The 23033-nt window shown below is 41.4% G+C and overlaps 2 protein-coding genes across 6 annotated transcripts; both read right to left on the bottom strand.

Annotated features, from left to right (window-relative positions):
* Window positions 1-3669: 3669 nt before the first annotated feature.
* On the bottom strand, window positions 3670-5587 carry LOC130500780 (uncharacterized). Its single transcript, XM_056995745.1, has 3 exons — window positions 4751-5587; window positions 4045-4670; window positions 3670-3961 (listed from the first exon to the last, which is right to left on the bottom strand). The coding sequence occupies exons 1-3, from the start codon at window positions 5585-5587 to the stop codon at window positions 3670-3672; spliced, it is 1755 nt and encodes a 584-aa protein (XP_056851725.1).
* A 1753-nt stretch (window positions 5588-7340) lies between these two features.
* Window positions 7341-22193, bottom strand: LOC108829434 (uncharacterized). Of its 5 annotated transcripts, none has more exons than XM_056995740.1 (10): window positions 21765-22191; window positions 21495-21676; window positions 9703-10164; window positions 9409-9615; window positions 9224-9313; window positions 9025-9129; window positions 8700-8936; window positions 8292-8624; window positions 7867-8220; window positions 7341-7795 (listed from the first exon to the last, which is right to left on the bottom strand). In XM_056995740.1, exons 3-9 carry the CDS (start codon window positions 9967-9969, stop codon window positions 7978-7980), a joined length of 1482 nt encoding a protein of 493 aa, XP_056851720.1. In that variant the 5' UTR covers window positions 9970-10164; window positions 21495-21676; window positions 21765-22191; the 3' UTR covers window positions 7341-7795; window positions 7867-7977. The 5 variants fall into 5 exon arrangements, with proteins under 5 accessions (XP_056851720.1, XP_056851721.1, XP_056851722.1 ...); XM_056995741.1 differs by having other exon boundaries at window positions 21495-21586; window positions 22030-22191; XM_056995742.1 differs by having other exon boundaries at window positions 8724-8936; window positions 21495-22193.
* Window positions 22194-23033: the final 840 nt, after the last annotated feature.

Raw genomic sequence — 23033 nt, 5'->3', positions numbered from 1 at the left:
GGGTTTTATTCCGAATCTGCGTATAAGCGTAACAACAACAAGGTAACGTACTTCGGCTACGAGAGCTGTCGACGAGATCCCTAGTTCTAATACCCGAAGGTGGCTAAACCTAATTGAGTCGCAGCTCGAAAACAAAAACGGAAAGTTGCCTAAAATGCTCTAAGTGCTAAGTTGCTCTGGAAAAGTGATGCCTCTATGCCTCTCGCCTTGAACTCCTTATATACTCCCTCCAAGGTCGGTTTACGCTTCCCCCTTTTGCCCTTAAGCCGTCATAGTCAAAAAATAGGAATATTCTATTTTTTTCCGATCTTCATGATTATATGCGGAAAGTTTCCATTTTCCGCGGAAACTTGATGCTTATCCTCCAAGCATAAACCGTCATAAGGTTTATGGGTTTTTAAGAAATCGTAAGTGGGCCTCGAATCAAGTTTAGGATCCCTTTGGGCCGTATTTTTTTGATTTGAGACGTTTTTTACGATTTTCTCCGATAAGGTTAAGTTTTCCGCGGTTTTTATCGTAAACCAAACGGACGATTCCATTTGATCGAGAGATCAAGAAACGGATAGTCATGAGTTGCGGAGAACGGCTATACGGATAGTCGAGAATGCATAGCTTTACGTCGTATCGTCGTTTCAGAAGAGACTTCAGACGTTTCGGATAATGATCGATGTACGAACGCTCGATCGCTATAGCGACCGAACTTTGTCCGCAGCTCGGTCGCTATAGCGACCGAGATCTATCCGCAGCTCGGTCGCTTATAGCAACCGAGCTCTCGTTCGTGACCCGATTGCCATCGCGATCGGGTTTATTGCCGTGGTCTGAGGTCTGTTATCCAAGTGTTTGAACCTATCGCAAAGCTACGATTCTCTTAGGATGCTTGTTTGCGGAGGTTTGGTCCTTTGATAAACAAGTTCCGTTTGACTTTAAGAAATCGCTACTTTCTTAAATCGTTGATTTCTCAAGTCGTTGATTAAGAAATCGTTGATTTCTTAAGTCGTTGATTAAGAAATCGTCGTTTTTAAGAAATCGTTGATTTCGTAAATCGTTGATTTTTTAAATCGTTGATTAGGAAATCTTCGTTTTAAAGAATCGTTGTCTTTAAAACAATATTTTAAGGAATCTGCCTTGGAACTTCAAAGAGGTCGTTCTCTCAAACCGTAGGACCCAGAAAACGAACAAGATATCAAATCGAAGCCCTCGCCGAGACGGGGCTATAGCGACCGAGCTTCGTATGACCCCTTGGTTGTTCCGCGATTGCCAAGCGAATCCTCGTGGTTTAACGATCTTTTGTTTTCTCCGATGATCGTGTTTTAACGAGAACTTTGTTTAGTCGCGGAACCTTTTGCAAGGAGATGATTTTTAAGAAATCGTAGATTTAAGAAATCGTAGATTTAAGAAATCGTAGATTTAAGAAATTGTTGATTTTAAGAAATCGTTGATTTTCTTAAATCGTTCATTTAAGAAATCGTTGTTCTTAAAACAAGATTTTCCCGCAAGTTTTTCGTAAGTTTTCCTTGAAAACGTAGAAATTCTTAAGACGTATATTTTTATCGAATGTTTTGATACTAACTTCGTCGTGAACACGAACCATTGGAGCTTGTTTCGACGCTGCGGACAAATTTATTCAAGAATTTTATCGTAAAAGTTAGTTTAAGTAATTTTTACGGGAATTATCTTTTTCGAGGAATATTTTCGAACGTTAATTTCGTTGTGACCGTTTTTGACCCCAACAGCACTCTCACTGGAGCCATCTTTCTTCTTTGCTCGTTTGGCAACTCTTGCGCCGATCGTCTCATTAGCCTTCTTTTTCTTCTCATCCTTCTTCATCTTTTCACCGTCTTCTTGCTTGACCTTCATTAACCGAGCACCAGAAGTGGAGACTCCGGTTTCTCCAGAACCTTCTTTTGGATGACTCATAATGAGGAAAGGAAAAGAAAAATCGAAGAGATAGGAAAAGGAAGAAGGGAAACTGAACTAGAAAATCGAAAGCTCTGAGAAAGTTGCAGAGGAATGGAGACGAACGAAGATAAAAAAAAAATAATAAACGCAGTAAAATAAAAAGGAGAGAGGGGAAGTTACCTTGGAAACTGAATCGAGGCGTGGATAAGATGGGGATAGTGGCAGTTAATGCTCGCAGCTCTATATCCCATCAAGTCTCGAAAATCGGAGATTACATTTCAAATTCCCTCTAATCTGAACCGTTGATCTCGTTAAATATAATTATGGCCGTCGGATTAAGTAAAGAATATCCACGATGGAGATAACTGATAATCATTATCTCAATAAGAACATCTAGGTTGGACGGCTAGGTTTAGCTTCCGAGATAATGAATCTTCTCTCGAAAGCTGGGGCAACTGTTGGGCCCAAATATGGCCTGCTAGCTAAATACCGGAAGCTAATGATGGGCCGCGAAAGGCCCACCACGGATTGAATCTACAACAAAGCCGGAGGCTGTTAGCTAAAAGGAATTACGAAGGAGGTCACGAAAAAGAGGCTACTCACGATACCAACGAGGAGGTGCAGAGCCGAGTCAAAAGGAACCTGTTACAAATCCCTCAATCCACGGAGGATATCTCGAGAAGTCGTTATTAGCAGCCTGACGTAACCTAAGGCTATTTAAAGAAGAAGAAGATCGAAGAAGAAGAACACGTTCATTCCTACCATCATAGACATAAACTCTCAAACATTTCATTATCTTTGTAATCATCGGAAAAGCATCCTTTGTAACAACTCTTTTATCAAAGTCATCAATACAAATCAAGTTCATTCATCAAGTTCTAACGGGATTCAGCCCACATTATTTTTCCCTAATCTTAACCTGATCTATAATCTAGGAGGTGAGTTTAATCCCTCACAGTGCTCTCATAACAACATACCAATTAGAATTATCATCTTCCCTAGAGTAGAAAACCTGTTTTGCTTGAGAGGGCAGAATGAACGGATCTTTCAAATAAGCTGCCTGGTTCATATGAAGGTTAACGAGAGTGAAGCCATTTTCTTCCTTCACACCATTCCCTGTGTTAGCCCAATTGCATCTGAACAGCGGTACTTTGAACATGTGATAGTCCATAAGTAAAATCTCCTTTATAACTCCATAATATGTAAGCATATCAGCAACTTGTCTCATATCTCGAGCACTTGATCTACACATGCTAAATGCTTCATAACTTACTCCACTGTTTTGAGTCTTCCGCTTAACCGCATCCATATGAAACAGCTGGCCCTTAATAATAAACCCTTTATGTGCTAAAGCAGCATTTCTTGGTCCGAATGCCAACCACCTCAACTCCTTAGAATGACTATTTGTTGAGTCTGGCTGAATCTGCGAAGACAACATGTTCATCAATCCGACAATCCAACAATCTAACAACGTGTTCATCATCAAGCTAAGAGCTAAGCAGTATTGTCAAAATACATAAATCTCGACATGTTCATCAATTCAACAAGATGTATAAAATATTATAGAAGAAAAGGATTTGGAGTTGAAAACCTTTTTTTAACACATTCTACAAACTGCTCAGTATGGTGTTCCCACAGCAGAGTTTCATTTCTAGCACATCGAGCATCATTAGCTTGTAATTCTTCTAAATGCATCCTGATTTGACATTAAAAAACAGGTTTGAACAACAAATTATAATTAAAAGTAGATGAAACAAAAAGGGTAACCTCTTACTCAACATAGGGATCCATAGATGCCATGTTCATTAGCACATAGCGATGAGCAATATCTCTATCTTTATCTGAAAGGGTGACCTCTACTCCCTTCTGCAGAGGTCGACCTTCAACCACGACTCTATCAACCTCAATATCTTCATTACGATTAACTGGTTCTTGAACTTGTACTGAATCTTGAAGGAACTCTAAACAAAATGCAACACATTCTCCAGCTAAATACCCTTCAGCCATACATGCTTCTGGCCTTGCATAATTCTTAACAAAGGGCTTTAGTGTTTTCATGTACCTATAACTCAGTCAAGCAATATTAATATTAGTCAAACATCATTGCAAGAAATACATTAATCGAAGCAAATGAGTACATCAAACCTTTCAAATGGATACATCCAGCGGAAGCGAACTGGTCTTCCCAAGCGTGCCTCTTTTGAGAGATGTATTGGAAGGTGGAACATGATATCAAAAAGAGATGGAGGGAAGAAGCACTCCAGTTGACACATTGTTTCCACAAACTCTGTCTCCATTAATATAAGTTTCTCCGGGTCAATGATGCGTTGGCACAACCTGTTAAAGTAGCTGCATAATCTGTTAATGGCAATCCTAGGACCACTATGCAACAACCCTCTTAATGCAGCTGGTAACAAGTTCTGTACTAGTACGTGATGATCATGCGACTTTAAACTACCTATATTAGGAGGGTTAACTGAAACAGTATTCACAATATTACACAAATAACCATCAGGACCTCTAAACTGAGATAACCTTTTGCAGAAAATGGTCTTCTCTTTCTTGGATAGCCAATACGATGCTGGAGGTAAGTATGTTTTCGAACCCCTAACCTCTGTGTGCAAGTGACTTCTGATTCCAATATCTGCTAAGTCTTTTCTTGCTTCCAAACCATCTTTTGACTTCGAACTTTGCATCAAGATAGACATTATAGCATCCGACACATTCTTTTCAACGTGCATAACGTCAATATTATGACGAACATGCATATCCTAAGACATTAAACAAGAAACTGTTAGGCATATTCATATACAAGAAGGAGAGAATATAGTTCCTGATTACTATGCTTTACCTTCCAGTAAGGTAGTTCAAAGAATATTGATCTCTTCTTACACCGCCATAGATCATTTGATTCTTCAAACTCTTCTTCTTGAACCATCTCATCATCTTCCAACTCTGGTCTTCTCCTTTTCTTCTCCTTATCTAGAGGTCTTCCAAAATCATTCCTAAAAGCTTGTAATGTCTCATATATCTCAGCGCCAGTTTGTATCCTACTCGCATTCCCTTCCTCCACTGTGTTGTCGAACCAAGCTTTTTTATATCTGTAACGATGGCCAGGCGGTAGTCTCTTTCTATTTCCCATGTAGACAAACTTGCGGCTGAACTTAAGCCACCTAGAAGGTGTATCCTTTCCACATACATTGCATGCTTGTTTCCCCTTCACTTTACATCCAGACAAGGTTCCTAATGCTGGATAGTCACTGATACACCAAAGTAGTAAGGCTCTAAGTGTGAAATTCTCCTTCGCAAATGAGTCATAGACTTCAATACCCTCAGCCCACAAATCTTTCAGATCATCTATTAATGGTGCTAAGTAGACATCTATGTTATTACCAGGAGCTGTTGGACCAGGGATCAGCAATGTCAACATTATATTCTCAGCCTTCATACACATCGTTGGAGTCGTGTTGTAGTTCACTAACAACACTGGCCATGTGTTGTGATTGGTGTTTTGCATGGAGAAAGGGTTCATCCCATCTGTAGAAATTCCAAGTAGAAGATTCCTTGGTTCAGCAGCAATGTATGGCCATTTATCATTCACTTGTGCCCAAGAGATAGAATCAACGGGGTGTCGCATTGTACCATCTTCAGTCGCATTGGTATAATACCAACGCAGATCTTCAGCCATCCTCTTTGATCTAAACATCCTCCTAAATCTATCCTTGATTGGAAAATATCGAAGGACCTTAGCTGGGATCCCAACCTTTATCTCATTGATGTGCTTATCCTTCTCTCATCTCGAAACTTTGCATCTTGGACAGCTTTCTAGTTTTTCAAACTCCTTCCTATATAGTATGCAATCGTTCATGCAAGCATGAATATTGTCTTAGCCGAAACCAAATATCTTCAAAAATTTCGTGATTGCATCCATACTCTTTGGAAGCACATTGTCTTCAGGTAGCATATCCTGAAGCAAAACCAACAGCTGATCGAAGTAATTCTCAGACACACCACTTTTAACCTTGAATATGTAAAGTCCCATGATTTCTGAAACCTTCGTGTGCTTGATACAATCCAAGTACAATGGCGTTTCAGCGTCTCTTAACTTTTTCCTAAACTCAGTTTCCTCTGCTGCTTCATCACCATCATTTGGCTCCACCCCACTTTCATTCGTCTGATTTGAACCATCTTCATCCATGGAGAATGCTGTCTTAAACAACTCATATGCCTCCCTTTCATTGCCAGGACCAGTGTCTTCTTTAGATTCTCTTTTTTCACCATGAATACTCCAACAAGAGCTCTTGTACTTCTTATCCATACCCCTAATCACTAGATGCTCGACTATTTTATCAACTAGCTGATGGCTTAAATTGCGGCAGTCTCTGCAAGGACACAGCATTTCAGACAGATTTCCCAATCTTCTTGCTGATGAATACACGAAATTAGTTGCTCTTTCTGAGTACTCATCACTATTCCTACATGATATATCAGAAAAAAGTAGTTAGCTGTCTTTCAATCGGTGAATACAAGTGAGCTCGAGAGATCTTAGGTTATACCTTGGCAGCCAAACCCACGCCTTATCCATTTGCTTTATTTCAATCGGCGAACGGAACTAAGAGTCATCCAAATCAAAGATCAAGAGACATACACGTCTTTCAGATCTTAGATTTGTTCTGAAAGAAGAGGATGTTTTGTTCGGAGTTGTGTTCTGAGAGAAGAGAATGAGAAAAACAAATGAACAGTTCTAATCAAAGTTAGTTCAGTAAATCAAACGGTGTAGGATTAATCAGTCTGCGATCTTAGTGGTGGCTCCTCATTGGCTTAGAAAAGAATGGCTCTGATCAATGATGGCGAGATGCATCCATCGGCGTATGCAATTTCCACGTCTGCAATCCTGGAGGTTACTCCCCATTGGCTTTGAGTATTAATTTTGTTTGAAATCAGAAATTAACATAAAATAGATTTATAAGCAAAAAAAAGTAAATTAAATTTTAAAATTTTTATTACTAGTATTACAATTTTTAAAAAATTATTTCGTATATATATAAAATTTTTATATGAGTTTTTATAAAACTCATCAATACAACTCATGTATTCATAAACACTAAGACATAATTGTATGTACAAAGACTATAGGGTTTGGAATTTTGGACAAATGAGTTTTATAATTTTTTTAACAAATGACTTTTATAAAATTAAGATTACAATATGATTTCTTATAATTTAAAAATCTATCATCTAAAACAATTTAGGGATTTGTTTGGGGTTTAGGGATTTGGAATTAGGGTTTGGAGATTTGTTTGGGGTTTAGGGATTTCTTTGGGATTTACGGATTTGGAATTAAGGTTTGGAGATTTGTTTGGGGTTTAGGGATTTGGACATAGGGTTTGGAGATTTGTTTGTGGTTTAGAGATTTGTTTGGAGTTTAAGGATTTGAACGACAGTACACAAGATTATATCTTAATATTACACATAATATTTGTTTTTTGTTTGTGAACTTACACATAATATCACACATAAATATTACACATAACTTCACATAAGTTCAAACTAGAAATACAACTAGAGCCGTCGAGAAAAAAAAACACAACTAGAGATACATTGTTTCAGACTTTCACACCAACTTCAGTTTATCATTTGGTCATGCCACAACTGAACCTATTGCATCAGAGATGTATTCAATCTCTGAATTTGGCCTCCACACCTTTGCATCACCAATCTTAGCCACTTCAACCCACACCTTGCTTGCATTTGGACCCAGGGGCACAAAGTGACACAGCTCTTTCGGATCTGTTGAAGCCACTCTTCCTTCGGCTACCTTACGTCCGGTGTTGCTGCAGTTGAAGAGAATACACTTCTGCTTTGCACTTTTGGTGGTACTAGTGCTGCCTGGACTCTAAAACTCAACAAGTTCCAACGTCAACCAATAGACAAACAAATACAAGGTTATTCATTTCAATAACATACCATTGTTTTTTTCTTTGCTGGTTTGGTAGGTGATGCTGTTTTCGTGGCTGCAGGTTTTGCAGGTGTTGCAGCTGTAGTGATCGAAGCCATAATTTCAAACTTGAGGAGTGGCTATGCGATTTTCTCGTTAATTGCATCACCAATCAAATACATCTCCGCAGTTGGCCTCCACAAATGAGCATTATCTTTAAACACCTTCACCACTTCAATGCTCACCGCATTTGGACCCAGAGGTATATTGTTAACCATCTCTTTGGAATTAGATGAGCACAGGAGACCTTCAGCAATAACCTCTTCTTCTTCTGAAGTCCAGTCATAGATTTTGCATCTTCGAGTTTCACCTTCCTTGTGTTGCTACAATGTAACAAGCTAATGATGAGAGCCCTATACTTATGTCGAAAAAGTACTAGATTGAAAAACTTTACCATCGATACATCTTGAGACGCTAATGGATTCCTGTCCAAAACCACTTTATTTATTGGCCAAGCTACTTTGCATCCCACAGCGTCCTCAAGAGATAATACATCTGTCGTAGGCCTCCAGAGAAAAGCTTCCGAGATTAATGCGGACTTAACAATAACAGCCACTGCATTAGGACCAATAGGCACACGACCAATTTTGTACATCGGTTCATCAGAGCAAAATTCTCCTTCACCAACAACTACATCTTCTGACTCAAACCAATCCAGTATTTGTACTCTCACTCCTTCTTTGAATCCAGCACTTGTCTCAGATGTTTCAGTCTCACCATTAGTTTTCTGTGAGAAGAGAAAACCATTATTAATTATTAACTGTAATCAGACCAGTTGAGTAAATGTAGTGAAAACGAGTACCTTCTTTCCAGCTAACTCTCGGACCATGCCCTTCAACTCTTCAATCTCACTAGCCATATCAGCAATCTTTGCGTCTCTAGATTGCAGGAATGCTAGTTTAGTAGCCGTAATCCCTCTACCAAACCCCCTTACTCGTCCAGGTTTGTCTTTTCCCAAAATCTTGGTGACAGCATCCTCCCTTATGTTATCAGCAGCTGATGTAGAGTCCATTTGACTATCAAGTGACTGGATTTGTTCCTGATACGAACATTTATACACAATATAACTCAATGATCATAATCCAAGAAGATGAAACACAATATATAACAAGTTCCAGAATTCTTACAATAGTCTCAGCATATTGAGGCTTCACGGGTCTACCATCAGCGTGAGTATGTCCCGCAATCCATACCTTACTCCAACTCACTTTTTCGGGTCTTGACTCTTTTTTCTATACAAAATACATACATATATCTCAGTACACAGAGGTTTAATTATTCTAATAAGCTATACAATATATAGATGTTTGAGTACCTATTACTTACCATATAATAAGCTAAACGAATCATTCCTTTGCGGCTGGTGGTATGGGGAATCTGATTTTTTCTCAGCTCTCGGTACCTATTACTTATTTCCTACAATATAAATATGAATGTGACTAAATCTATAAGACATGAAATAAGACATAATTAAATTTATAGAACATGACATATAAATATGGATAATTTACCGTGAAACTTGAGGTAGTCTTGCTCCTAACCCAAGTGTTCCACATTTGAATGGATGGAACGTTGCTGGGTTTTAATTTTAATCTCTCAGCAGCAGTCTTCGCTGCCCGTACTTGTGACACTAGCCTTGACTTCCCAGCCCTCCACAAGCTTCCCAACTGCTTGAAAATAACAGCTTTATGCCACTCTTCTTGCAAGTTAAACCTCCCCTGCATCAAAATAAGCAAAGGTCAAACATGTTCCCACATTGTTCCTTTAGTCGCTGCATCAAGTCTTCTCCAATCAGAAAGTGTTACCGGAACATGTTCCCTCACAAGAGGACCAAGAAAAGATGATAGTGTTACTGAACCAGGTCCAACATGCTCACCAAAGTCAGTGAATGTGACCGCAACCTTTTCATTAGGATTTTCAGCCACTCTGCGCATCTTTGTTGGTCCTCTTCTATTTTTTTCTTTCACTTCTTCCCCTGGTAGCTCAACTCCTTCGTTACTAGGAATCTCATCATCTTGAGCATTGCTGACTTCTACGTTCCCTTCCTCATTGAGAACTTCATCTTCTACCATATCAGCAAGTCCTCCTTCATCCTCTTTCTGTTCCTGTCCTCTTGAGGCAGGTTCTCCATGTCAAACCCCAACCTCTGAATGTGAGCCTGTTGCTCTTCTTCCCTTCTTCTTCTCACAATCTCCCTCTCAAGTGCAGAAATGTCTTCAACAATGGGAGCAAGGCTTGATGAACCTCTACTCCTCAAGTTCATACACCTGAAAAGTCAAAGAGAGAAAAGAGGCAAGAATCAATATCACAATAGAAAATAAAAATGATTTAGTCTCAAGCAAGTTACTAAATCCCAATGTCACAATCAACTTAGAAGTTGGCAACAGCGCCAATTTGAATAGGATCTTAGAAAAATCCTGTTATCAGATGTCTTTTACTCCCATCTGTTTGTCGAGTGTCAGCCCTGCTATTAGAGCTTCGTATTCAGCCTCGTTGTTCGTTTCTTTGAAGTTGCATCGTACGACCCTTAAGGCTGATTCCCCCGTAGGGGAAGTTAGGACTAGTTCCACGCCTGCGCCCCTTACGTTACTAGACCCATCTACGTATAGCATCCATTCGCTTTTCTCCCCTTCGCTATCGCGAACTTTTACTTCTGGTTCCAGGACTGGAATCATGGCAGGAGAGAATTCGGCTACGAAATCTGCCAGGACTTGTGACTTGATGGCCGTTGCAGGTCGGAAGATCACATCGTACTCTCCCAACTCTATGGCCCATTTTTCTAGTCGTCCAGACACTTCCGGCTTGTGAAGGTCCGCTTTGATGGGGAAAAAGATGACCACCACGATCTGATGGGCCTGGAAGTAGGGGCGTAGCTTTCGGGCCGTGTTAACTAAGGCGAGGGCTAACTTTTCAAGGTGACTATAGCGGGTCTCCGCGTCTAGCAGCGATTTGCTCACGTAGTAGATAGGATGATGTTTCCTTCCTTCTTCCCTTACCAGGAGATGAACCTACTCAGGGCGGCCATCCTTCCTGTCAGTCTTTGAACCTCCTTGACATTACGAGGGGAAGGTATCACTTAGATTGCTCTTACCTGCTCTGGGTTGGCTCTGATGCCCCTGTGGGTGACTATATACCCCAGGAACTTCCCAGAGCTTACTCCGAATGAGCACTTTGAAGGGTTGAGTTTCATATTGTACCTCCTAAGGGTGGTGAATGCCTGTTGAAGTTGCGAGATATGGTCCTCGGCGTCTAGGGATTTTACCAGCATATCATCAATATAAACCTCCATGGTCTGCCTTATCTGGTCGGCGAACATCATGTTGACAAGTCTTTGATTGGTCGAACCAGCATTCTTTAGTTCGAAAGGCATGACCTTGTAGCAGTATATACCCCGGGAGGTCATAAATGAGATCTTCTCTTGATCGTCGGGATGCATTAGGATTTGGTTATATCCGGAAAATGCATCCTTGAAACTCATCAGTTGATGACCAGCAGTTGCATCAACTAGCTTGTCGATGTGAGGCAAGGGGAAAGGGTCTTTTGGACAGGATTTGTTGAGGTCCGTGAAGTCGATACAGACTCTCCACTTCTCATTCTTCTTCCTAACGACCACCACATTAGCTAGCCACTCCGGATATTGCACCTCTCGTATGAATCCGGCATCCAGTAGATTCTTGACCTCTTCGTTGATAATTTCGTCCCTTTCAGGGGCTAACTTCCTCATCTTCTGTCTGACAAGGGGATGCATTGGATCCACTTGAAGTTGATGCATGATGCGTCGGGATTTATTCCAGGCATGTCCTCATGGGACCAGGCGAAGCAGTCGGAGTTGGATCTCAAGAAGTCGACCAATCTCCTTCTTAGCCCTTCTAGGAGCTTGGAGCCTATCTTCAAGTTTTGACCCAAGTTCCCTTCTACGAGTGGAACTTCATCCATCTCCTCCACTTCCGGCTCTTCGGTATGCGGGGTCGGAAGCTTCTTCTGTAATTGCTATAAGACCTGGATATTTCCCTTTAGGGTAGTCTGATAGCAGGACCTGGCATTTTCCTGATCTCCCTTGACCGCCTTAATGCCCAAGGGAGTTGGAAACTTGACCAGTTGATGCAGAGTCGAAGGTATGGCTCCCATGTCGTAGATCCAAGGCCTTCCCAGTATCACGTTATACGATGAAGGACAGTCGACGACCAGGAATTTTGTGGCCTGATTTATCCCCTCGGCATATACTGGGAGAAGGACATCCCCTAAGGTTTGCTTTACCTCTCCACAGAAGGCTACAAGAGGAGTCGCCTTCCTAGTTAGGGCCTTAGGTTCTAACCCCAGGTCGGCGTAAGCTGAATGGAAGATAATGTTGTTGGAGCTCCCATTGTCTACAAGTATTCGCTTGACCAAGCAGTTCGCTATGGTAAGTGAAATGACAAGGGCGTCGTGATGAGGAGCTAGGACCCTCTCATGCTCCCTTGCAGTGAAGCTGATCTCATCCGTTCCAAGGATTAGGCGCTTAGGACCTCGGCCTCTTGGCCATTCTTAGCGTTGCGAGTACTTCTCTTGGCAGCAGCACTGCTGATTCCGCTTACTTCCGATCCGCCTGAGATGACATGGATCACCCGATCTTGCTGTGGTGGCAATGAAGGAGCTGCTTCGGTAAGGAGACCGGGACCTTCTTTATTCAGAAGGTTCTTGGCCTTGTCTGAGAGGAACTCTCTCAGGTGGCCTTTCTTGAGAAGCTCGGCGACTTCTATCTTCAGGGCTATGCAATCTTCCGTAGTGTGACCATGATCACTATGGAATTCGCACCACCGTTTGGGGTTTTGATTAGCCTCTGAGGCCTTCATCTTGGGAAGCCATTTGACTTGAGGACCCATTTGTCGTAGGACACCGATTAGCTCCGGCTTTGTTATCGCAAGATGAGAGATATCGGGCCATGTGGATACCATCATCTAGGCAAGGGACGATTTTGATATCTGCCCCTGCCTGGATTGCTAGTCTCTTTAGCTAACTTGGGATAAAAGGCTCACCGCGATCGTTCCTGGTTGGCTTCGAGGACTTCTGATCGTACTTCGGATAGGCCTTGGCCCTACTTGCAACATCCTCTTCCCATCTTACTTGAGCCCAAGCACGAGACAATACATCCTCCATGGTCCTGCACTTGTATTTAATCAGCTCTTTGTAGAGATCTCCCTCCGGGAGTAGGCCCCGCTTGAAGGCCGAGATAGTCGTGTCAGTGTTGCACTCTGGGATAGCCACCTTCTCTTTGTTCAAGTGTGCTATGTAGGAACGAAGGGGTTCGTTCCTATGCTGGAGGACTTCATAGAGATCATCTGAGTTTTTCTCTAGGTTGAGACTACTAACGAATTGATGTACCACTGAAGAGCAGGGCCGGTCAAGGTCGATCCGAATCCCTTGAACATGGTAGCTTTCCGCGCATCCCGGGGTATTGCTACGGCTAGCATGCGTTACTTGTATTGAGCGATGTGATTGTCGGGATCTCCTGTACCTTCGTACATCTTTATGCTCGGGTAGGAGAATTTGCGTGGCATCTCCACCGAGGCAATCTCTTCTACGAAAGGTGTATCGGAGTAGGACCCTGGATTACTCCTCCGAATAGGGGGAGCTACTCCTGGGAGTCTTTCTACCATAGATTGAATGGTGTCGAACCTTTCGGAAACCACTCTTTCTAGATAGGCGGCTAGAGTCAGGTCCGAGATCGCGGGATCATCGGGTGAGTACTCTTCGTCTTCCGCGTAGAAATCGCTATCCACTTGCATTCGGGTCGCGTCGTGAGCGGCTTCTCGGCCCTCAGGTTCATCGTTGGTGGAGACGGGTCGGTGAGACGCTTTTTCACCATCGCGTGGAGTGTTGAGCGAAGCCATAGGTCGAACCTTAATTCGGAACCGCTTTCGCTTGTTGCTGGTTTCACCGAGGTTCTGGTTTTCTTGTCAGAGGACAAGGTTCTCCGCTTCTATAGCGTCTAGCTTCTCGGCGCTTTGCTGCAGCTGCTTGGAGTGTTCTCCAAGTTGATCTTTTAGGGTTTGAACTTCTAGAAGAAGTTCGTGACCTCTAGGCGTGGTCTCCCGAGCTTTGTGAAGATCGGTAACCTGACTTTGAAGGATCTCGAGTCGGTTGAGGAGTTCGATCTCCCTCGGGGTCATCTCCGCTTGGTTAGTATCGTCCTCTAGTGCCATCGTCACGTAGTTGGATTACTCCCCTCCTTCTACCGCCAAACTGTTATGGTATTTTTGTGTAGGGTCGTTTGAGTACTACGGAACACTAGAAGAGATTGTATGAGAAACAAGAATTCGTGAACTAGAAGATGTATATTGAGTTTATGATTCGGGACTACAACGTTGATGGTGTATGAACCTTAGTTCTAGCCGCCTACACCCTAATCTCCTAGTCTAGAAAAGTCGATCCTTTATTCTAGGGTTTGGGCTCCCCTTTTATAGGTGTAGACGTCGGCTTCAAGTAATGGAACTCTTCCATAATCGGAAAAATGGAAGTTTCTCCTTAGGCGGAAAATTTCTATTTTGCTTCAAGGGTCGATCCAATCAAGGGGGTCGGACCTATGGCAGGGGTTGGTCCCTGGTTTCTTCTTGAGCAAGAGTCCGGAAGTCGATGACCTATCCGGAAGCTGGAGAAAACTTATGTCTGGATATTTTTCCCCAACAAACGGGGCTCGAGAGAAGAATCGTTTGTTCTGTATTCGATATGCACTTAACGCCAGCATTCATGCTCTATGTAGGGAGAGGAACAAGATCAGACATGGTGAGAATCTGCTTCCATTATCAAAGTTGAAGAAGTTTATCGAGAAGGGAGTTCGTAATAAGCTAAGCTTGTTGATAACTAAAGGGGTTAGGGGTAGAGAAAAAATTCTTCAGTATTGGTTTACAACAAGATTGTAATTAGCTTAGGAAAGTCGAAGTAGTCTAAAGCTATGGGAACATTGTTGTAAAAAAGCTTTTTTGATGAATATAATTTAGCATTCATTCAAAAAAAAATATTTTAATGAAGAAATTTATATGTGTTTACCATGAGTAAAAAATATACAGGGGCGAAACCAGATAAAGTACTTTGATGGTACAAATAAAGTCGATTGACTGGAATACATGAAAAAAAACAGAGGAAAAAATCATTAAGAAACAAACACAATTAGTGGTAAGTTAATTAATAGAGTTGTGTAATACCTGAGGTTGGTTTTTGTGAATATTTATGTAATGACCTAAAACCTTGGTTTGTCAAATATTTATTCAAACCGGTTTTGTGGATTCCATTTCCGGTCAATAATTTTGTATTTATAATAGATGTAAAAGGGTAGAGATTTTCGTATTAATAATCAAGAATAACAAAAGCTCGGTCAATTACAAAAACTAAAGATGCTTATCTAAAGATTGGTAATAAATGCTTATATAAAAAAAAACAAAAGGCTGAGATTGTTAGTGGTGTGGCTGAGATGAAATGAAATGTGTCTGAGATGAAGTTTTGAGTTTGTTACTCAAGGTCCCAAGTTTGGTAATGGTTTTTCTGAGCTTGCTTTCTTCGACTCCGAGCTCGTTGGTAGAGGCTGCGAGCTTGTCAGTAACGATGATTACTCCGAGCTCGTTTGTGGTGACTGTAAGTTCGTTCGTCGAGCTCGATTTCGATGGCTCCTGTGATGGTTTTGAGCTCTTCTGCAGAGGTTCCGAGCTTGTCGATGATGAATCCGAGCTCGTCCGTGGTGGCTGGGACCTCTTCGGTGGTGGTTTTGAGCTCGACTCCGTTGATTTCAACCTCGTCCGTGATGGCTACGAGCTCAGCTGCGACGGTTTTGAACTTCATTGCGTTGATTCCGAGTTTTTTGATGGTGACTCCGAGCTCGTCTGTGGAGGTTACGACCTCATCCATGGCGGTTTCAAACTCGTTTTCAAGTTTGTTTTTGACTGGTTCTTGCTCTTCACTGGTGGTTTTGAGCTTGACTTTGTTGGCTCCCGAGATGGTTTCGGGCTTGTCTGCAAATGTTCTGAGTTTGTCGACGATGAAACCGAGTTCGTTCGTGGCTGTTACGAGCTCTTCAGCGATGGACTTGAGCTCAATTGTCTTGGTTCCGAGTTCATTGGTGACGAAGTTAAGTTCGATTGCGTCGGCTCCAAGGTCATATGTGATGGTTCCAGATTCATTGATGGAGGTTTTGAGCTCGTCTCTTATTGTGCCGAGTTTGTTGGCTACTGAAAGTTGCCAAGGCGAGATTGTGGCAGTGAGTTGTGTTGGAGAAAAAATTGGACAAGGCTTGGCAGAGAGTGGTTTTCTTGGGGATGCTGCGCATTTTCGCTGAGGTGAGGGTCTTGTTGATCAGAATTCTTGGAGTGACATAGCCGAGTGCTTAATTTTTGATGGCCTTGATTTCTTTTCAAGAAATGGAGTAAGGGGTGAGCCAAACGTGAGATTGGTAGAGGAAAGGTCTGAGCTTATCAACAAAGATCTGAGGTCGTCTTTAATGGTTTTGTGGCCGTCCTTGATGGCGTCAGTTGGTGGAATGAAGAGTATGGAACGAACTTAGTTAGGACAGAATCTGGTGACGGAGAAAAGAGGACATCTTTGGTGGGCCCGTGGTCGTCTGTTCAGGGTCCGGAGCTGTTTAAGTATCTTGTCACTGATTATCAGATGTAGTTGTTGGAAGGTGGTAATGGGTTGGCGATTATTGACGTGCTGAGGACTCAAGCTTCCCGTGACGAGAGAAGAACAGACTCTGCTGATGCAGTTGATGGTGTTGATGCAACATTAATGTTGTCGAGGCCATTCGAGACGGCGCCAGCTTATGTAATGTCTCCCCGAACTCGTTGTTGGAGGATGTGAGTTCTTCGAGTGTGGTTCTGTCTTCGTCTCAGAAATCTATGTTGGAGATCCATTGAGAGTATGAGAAAAATATGTTGCTGAGGGCTGCTCAAATTGAAGAGTCATCTTCAGATACTAGTTCATCAGATACTACCTTGTCAATCGAAGATTCATCTTCAGGATCTTATGGTGAAGAATCTGAAAAAGACGATAGCGGTGGGCAAGACGTTGTTAATGACGATGCAAATAACGAGCAGGATAGCGTTGCTTGTGATGAAGAAGTTAGTATTTGTGCTGGTGAGGGAGGTATTGTTTCCGGAGATGAGCAAAGTGGTTTTGCTAATGATGATAAAATAGGTGGTGCTGCTAATGTCGTTACCAGAGATTGCCAGGATGAGAACAGTGTTGATTTTAACGAAGAGTGGGATGATTCTAGCTGTGAGCGAATTGATGTTAGTGGTTATGCTGAGACGGGATACGTTGCTAGTGGTGAACAAAATGTCGATACTGGAGACGACCGGGATGACGACGATGTTGACTTTAGTGGAGAGCAAGATGGATTTAGCGATGGGCAAGGTGATGTTGGTGGTGATCGGCTAGCTAGTGTCACCGATATTTTGAAGAAAATTAAAAGGGAGAGTCTGGCTGCTTCTCTCGCTGGTTCGCTTGATGACCTTGCTGATTCTAATGCTTATGTGAAGAAGAAAAAGAAAGCCAAGAGAGCTAGGGAGAGGCCTACGAGTTTCATAGGTCCTCTTGTTAATTATCCTGATTCATCGGAGTCATTTCCTTCTGCTGTTGATGATGATGCTATTAAGTGGATTCGAGCCAACTGTTGTCGTGAAGGTGGCATAGAAGCGCATATTCCCGATGAGAATGAGTGCCCATGGATGATCCCGGATGGGTGGATCTGTGTTTATGATTTCTGGTTCACAGAGTATCATTTGTGGTTTCCCCTCCCGAGGCTGTTGCTGCCGTATTGTTAGGAACGTCTTTTTGCTCTATCTCAGCTTACTCCTACTGCGATTTGAAATATGGTTGCTGCTCTGTTTACTGCTGCAGAGATTGGTGTTCATATGATTCTTTTATCTTTTTGAGCATATGGCGCGTATTACCCGGTGTGATAAGATAGAGGAGGCCTTTTATGTGTCTATGGGGAATAAATGTGGCCTTGTGGGGGAAAGGAAAAAACTCAAGATTGGGTTAAGAGATTTTTGTATGTTTGGGTATCTTCTTCGTCGACCCCTGATGTTTCTGATATGACTGATCCTTTTAGGAGTAGATGGAATCCTTGCAATGGTATCTTGATTTTTTTTTTGTGGTTCCTGCTTTGTTTTGAGAAATTTCTTTTGATGTTGTTTATTTGTGCATCTCATCGTTTGGTTGGTATCCCTCTTGCTCCTGGTGAGGTCGAGTACGTGGAGTATTTCAAGGTGACTAAGGCTCGAGATTGGTCCAAGGTTAGGCGATCAGAAGTTTGGTGTTGCATTCATGTTTGTGGAATCAGGTTGATATGCCTCTTCTGTTCCTTTTTTTTACTTTGACTTTGCTTCTGAATTGAATGTCCTTGGTTGCTCGCTATTAGCTGATAGTGTTTTTGGTGTTTTATATATATATATTTTTAGCTTCTTAGAGGAAGATGTATTTGAGTGAGATTCTGAGGTTGGGTAATTGTTTTGCTGGGGGTATTGATGTTAGTACGGTTGCTGAGATTGGTCAGTGTTCCAGCGCTGTGGTGCCTTCGGTGCCTGCTCCCGGTATTATCATGGGTCTCACCAGTGTACCAGCTCCTGTACTGTCTACTGAACCTTGTCAGGGAGGTGATAATGCTTCTGGAAAAGAAGTTGTTGTTGCTGGTGGTAAGAAGGTCGATGGTTCGCAAGCTGGGAAAGAAGTTGCTAATGCGAAGAAACAATATGTTGCTGTTCGTTCGCCGAAAGAGGCGCCTTCATCAAAGTATTGTAAACTTGTCCCTTCTGGGTTGAGCTGTCTTTGGTAGTTGAGCCGTCTTTAGCGGTTTAGCCGAATCTTTATGCGGATAAAGTTACTTTTTTCAGCCGTTTGAATGTGCATTCAACGGTAAGAGGGTCGCAGTGTGGAGAGCTCTTCAAGTAGTTTCAATCGTCTGGTGGTGTTGGTGGTTACACTTTTGATGAGGCTCATTGTGACGAGTGGTATCGAGAATTCCCTCGTCACTTGGCTATTGTGAGGAGCTTCTTCTTTCTCTCTATTATTTATTTTTTTTAGAGAACTCATTGTATGATTTGGTGCAGGCTACGAATTTCTCGAACAAGTTGGTGTATAACCAAGGTGAGGAGCTCCCTGTTGTCAAGGCGGAGCTTGAAAAAAGAAGGCCGAGCTTGCTGTTGCAAATGATAAGAATGACTGTTCTGAGGAGATTGCGGTTTGGCGTGAGAAGTATGAGGCTGAGAAGAAGGTTTCTTTGGCAGCTTTGGGAGAAGTGGAAAACTCACTGCAAAGATAACTTCGGATGCTGATAGAGTAAAGAAGCGTCAAGAGATGGAGTTGGATCTTCATAAGAAAGAGAAAGAGGCGTTGGGTAGGAGGTACCGCAGGGAGATAACGAATCATGATGATGTGCTGGCATGTAATTCCTGTACTGATGTTTAATTATTATTAAACCAAAGCTCTCCCAATCATTTTTATGTGTGTACGTGTGCATTTATACCTAAATATATAAATGCATATACACTATCTTCTTCATTTGTTGCCGTCAACATCATCGTAGAGAGAGATAGATAGCTCAGACATGTTTCTTCTCCTTCCTTGTTGATCTCTCTTCTCCCTTGTCATCTCAATATTGTACTGGTCTGGAGATTGGTTTGCACAGCAGTACTTCACCGAAGAAGAATGTGATTTTCGCTGTTACCATCACAACATTGCCGTCTTCATCACCACCATCACCAACCACCATTGATTTGAGCCGCTGTGAGCCTAAAGCCACCAGATGTGTGTCTCATATAACCGGAGACACTTTTGTGTGCAGAGATTTCACCATGTCTTAAGCCGAGGAGAAGGGATGAGTTATATTGGATCCATGGCTGAGGAGTTGTTTTGCGGGAGGATCCTAGATCGATTCAGAGGACATTAGGCTGCAGACCATAGCTTCTTGGATAGATCTCGTTGCCAAGAATCTATAGCGGAATCGAGATCGGAGCTGTACATAAAAAGTTGTTGACGTTGCTTCTTGGCCAAGGATAAGTTTAAGCTGTAGCGATGCAGATACGTTTCCGATCAGTCTCAGCATAAAGGAGAAACGGTCGACCTAAATGAAAGATTTCTATCTGCAGTAAGTACTTCATTCTTGTATCTATCATCTCAAAGAAGCGGATTGTCATTTAGAGTTATTTTCTGAAAGTTGCGTTTGTTTTCGCTAGAGGTATTACTGCAGTCTTCGTTCGCGACCAGCCTGGAGGTGAAGTTTTTTTGGTTAATCAAATGGTGTCCGATCAGAGTAAACTCGGTGTATATGGACATAAGACATCTAGGAATACATTCTGACAGGACAGCTTGAAAAGTTAACGGTCCGTTCTTGAGATATTCATATGTTTTCTCTAGGGTGCAGTTATACCAGAATCATCATATTCATTTATTTTCAGAGAGTTTCAGAGTTGCTGTTTTAGAGCTGTCAAGGTCCATTCTGTGTTTTCTCAGGTTTCTTCAGAAACCCGTGGCAAAGGTGAGGGTCTATTCCGTAAATCCCGTACCAATATAAAATTATTTCTATTGTAGTTTAGATTTCGAAGCATGAATTGAGTCTGTTTGAGTCGTGTCTGGTAGTTAGTTCATTCATTGTAAACCGAAACTAGGGGTCTAGAAGATTCAACCGTTGATTGGATTGTGTGATGTTAAGTGATGCTATATATATATATATACATAGTTATGAGTAGGGACTATGTGCGAGGGTGGGGGTTCAGAGATGTCTGGACTAGCAACGCCACTATGGAGTGCTGGGGCTCAGAGACGTCTGATGGCTAGCGACGCAGATTGCGTAGGGCGTGGTGCAGAGACGTTTGCATTCGACACAGTTTTGGAGGGTGGGGGTACATAAACAGACTGTACTAACGATGCAGCGTACGTATATCCGTATGAGGAGATACAGGGTGTGTGATCTAGTTATGCACTATCAGTGTATTGTCTGTTGTGTGTGATGCTCTAGGTATCTTTTTGTTCATGTTAGAGCTAAATCTCCATAGTGGGAGTTCTATTTACTCAAGTCAGTGGTTTGCGTGTTTAGCATCCCATACCTCACTGAGTGACTTCTATGTTACTCACACTCCTTTCTTTTCCCCCTTTTAGATGAGACTGGCCGTCGACCAAAAAAAAAAAGATGAGACTGGCCAGGAGGAGTGATTGCTTTGGGATTGGTGCTTTTGGAAATTTATTTCTTATTTTTTTACTTTCGGTTTTAAGCTTTTATCTTTATTTTTCAGGATTTATACTATTATTTGGATGTATGGTTATTTATTGGATTTCTGGTGATTTGAGATGATTTATGATAAGTAATAAAATGGAGACTTTTGGAGATTATTATTTATTATATTATTTTAGAAAATACGGGTGTTATTGTTTATGTTGGCGCATATGCATTGTTTATATTGGCGCAGATGTGCCATCTCTGATATATCTAATGCTTTTATGAGCGTTTTGAAAAACTCGAAGGTAATCAAATAACTGGGAGTAGCTTACTTACCTCTTATCTTTATTAAATAAAAAAAAAGAAAAATCATATGTTCCAAAAATCTGATGGAGAGAATCAGATCGACCTAACCTTTGTGGGAAGAAATTGGATGTACCCATATAATATGAACAGTTTGGGTCTTGATGGATAATGTGAACTGATATAGCTAATATCCTGGATTCCTGCGAACAACACATGGTTTGATCAGATGAAGGTGTAAGTTTGAAAGAATCTGAGCAATCCACTTTGACCCTAGAAGAACAGCTGCCAGCCTTCAAATCAGCAAGAATTGATGAGTTAGCCAATAAACTGTAAAATCAGATTATATTGTTAATCTGCATCTGTTCTCGAGAGATCCACCATAAGCGTCAGGGTCATTAACATTGTCCTTCATGAATGGTCGATCAAGTATGTGTGTGCTCCATGGATCTCCACTCCACCAAAACCAGCTTCGTTAGAACTTCTTGCAGCGAGACGAAAATCATTTACAAACGTTCGGGATCTCCTTGGTTCTTAGCAGCCTCGGAGGTGTGTACTCGTTGGATAAATCCTCGGCTAGAGGCTTGTCCGTAGAAGAGATCATAGCTTCGCCATTAATTTAAAGAACACAAATACACGGACTCACCGATGCAAACCCCAGATTGATTGAATTTATAGAACTTATCACGAAGAAATTTTAACTCGGACTGTTTCAGAGACAGTGATGAAGATGAGAGGTCGCTTTAGAACAGAGAAGAGAAACGAACCGAGAGTTCATTTCTTCGCGTCAACACAATTAGGGTTAGCTCCATCGAGCTTTCGTAGCCCAAAACACTCAAAATGCATGAATAATGAAATAAGCCCAACTCGACTTAATGAAACGTTGAGTTTTAGTGGACCATGACACTTGTCGACTTCACATAGTGCGACTTTATGACGTTCTCGTCTATGTAGTGCGCTACGTTACATGGAAACGGAAGCGGGTACGTGGAAGCGGAAGCATATGGAAACGCGGAAGCGAAATTTTTAAAAAATTCAGGAAGCGGGTACGTGTTGGAAGCGTATATCCATATATACATATAAATGTATATATATTAAAATATAAGAAATATTTATATAATTTAGAACTAAAATCATATGATTTAAACTTAAAATAAAGCATTTATTAATTTATAATAATTTTGAAATGATTTCATATTAAAACTATAAATATACACATAAATTAAGTTTAAAATAAATTATGATATTAATTATTTTAAAACTTCATAAATTTATTGACATAATATATTTGAACATATGTTATATCTTTAATAAAAACATCAATGCATAGAGATAATTTATAGTATTAGTTTTAATATTTGTATATTTCTATTCTCTTTAATTCATTATTATTAAAATTTGGATTTTATATAAACTAAAAACTATGATTTTATATTTTTATGAATTATGACAATGAGTTCTAAAATAAAATGGAAGCGTGATTCCAAAACGGAATCGTAAGCTTCCAACGTGTTTTTAAGGAGAATATTTGGAAACGTTTTGGAAGCGAGATTCCGTAAGCTTCCACAAGATTCCGATTCCGATTCCGATTCCGAAGCGGGAAGCGGACATCCGATGAAGCTTCCGTGCAACCTAGGTAGTGCGTCCAGG

This window comes from Raphanus sativus, unplaced genomic scaffold, assembly GCF_000801105.2.
Source record: "Raphanus sativus cultivar WK10039 unplaced genomic scaffold, ASM80110v3 Scaffold0034, whole genome shotgun sequence".
NCBI lineage: Eukaryota > Viridiplantae > Streptophyta > Magnoliopsida > Brassicales > Brassicaceae > Raphanus > Raphanus sativus.
This window is presented reverse-complemented; position numbering and strand designations above follow the sequence as displayed.

Bases quoted from the DNA above. Each gene is read 5' to 3' on its own strand.
- LOC130500780 (XM_056995745.1), bottom strand. From the start codon at position 5,587: ATGGCTGAAGATCTGCGTTGGTATTATACCAATGCGACTGAAGATGGT. The intron at 4,671-4,750 runs GTAAAGCATAGT...TTAATGTCTTAG, and splicing joins TTGAACTACCTTACTGGAAG to GATATGCATGTTCGTCATAA. The intron at 3,962-4,044 runs GTTTGATGTACT...ACTGAGTTATAG, and splicing joins TGGATGTATCCATTTGAAAG to GTACATGAAAACACTAAAGC.
- LOC108829434 (XM_056995739.1), bottom strand. From the start codon at position 9,969: ATGGTAGAAGATGAAGTTCTCAATGAGGAAGGGAACGTAGAAGTCAGC. The intron at 9,616-9,702 runs GTAACACTTTCT...ATTTTGATGCAG, and splicing joins TTGTGAGGGAACATGTTCCG to GGGAGGTTTAACTTGCAAGA. The intron at 9,314-9,408 runs GTAAATTATCCA...TTTATATTGTAG, and splicing joins AGACTACCTCAAGTTTCACG to GAAATAAGTAATAGGTACCG.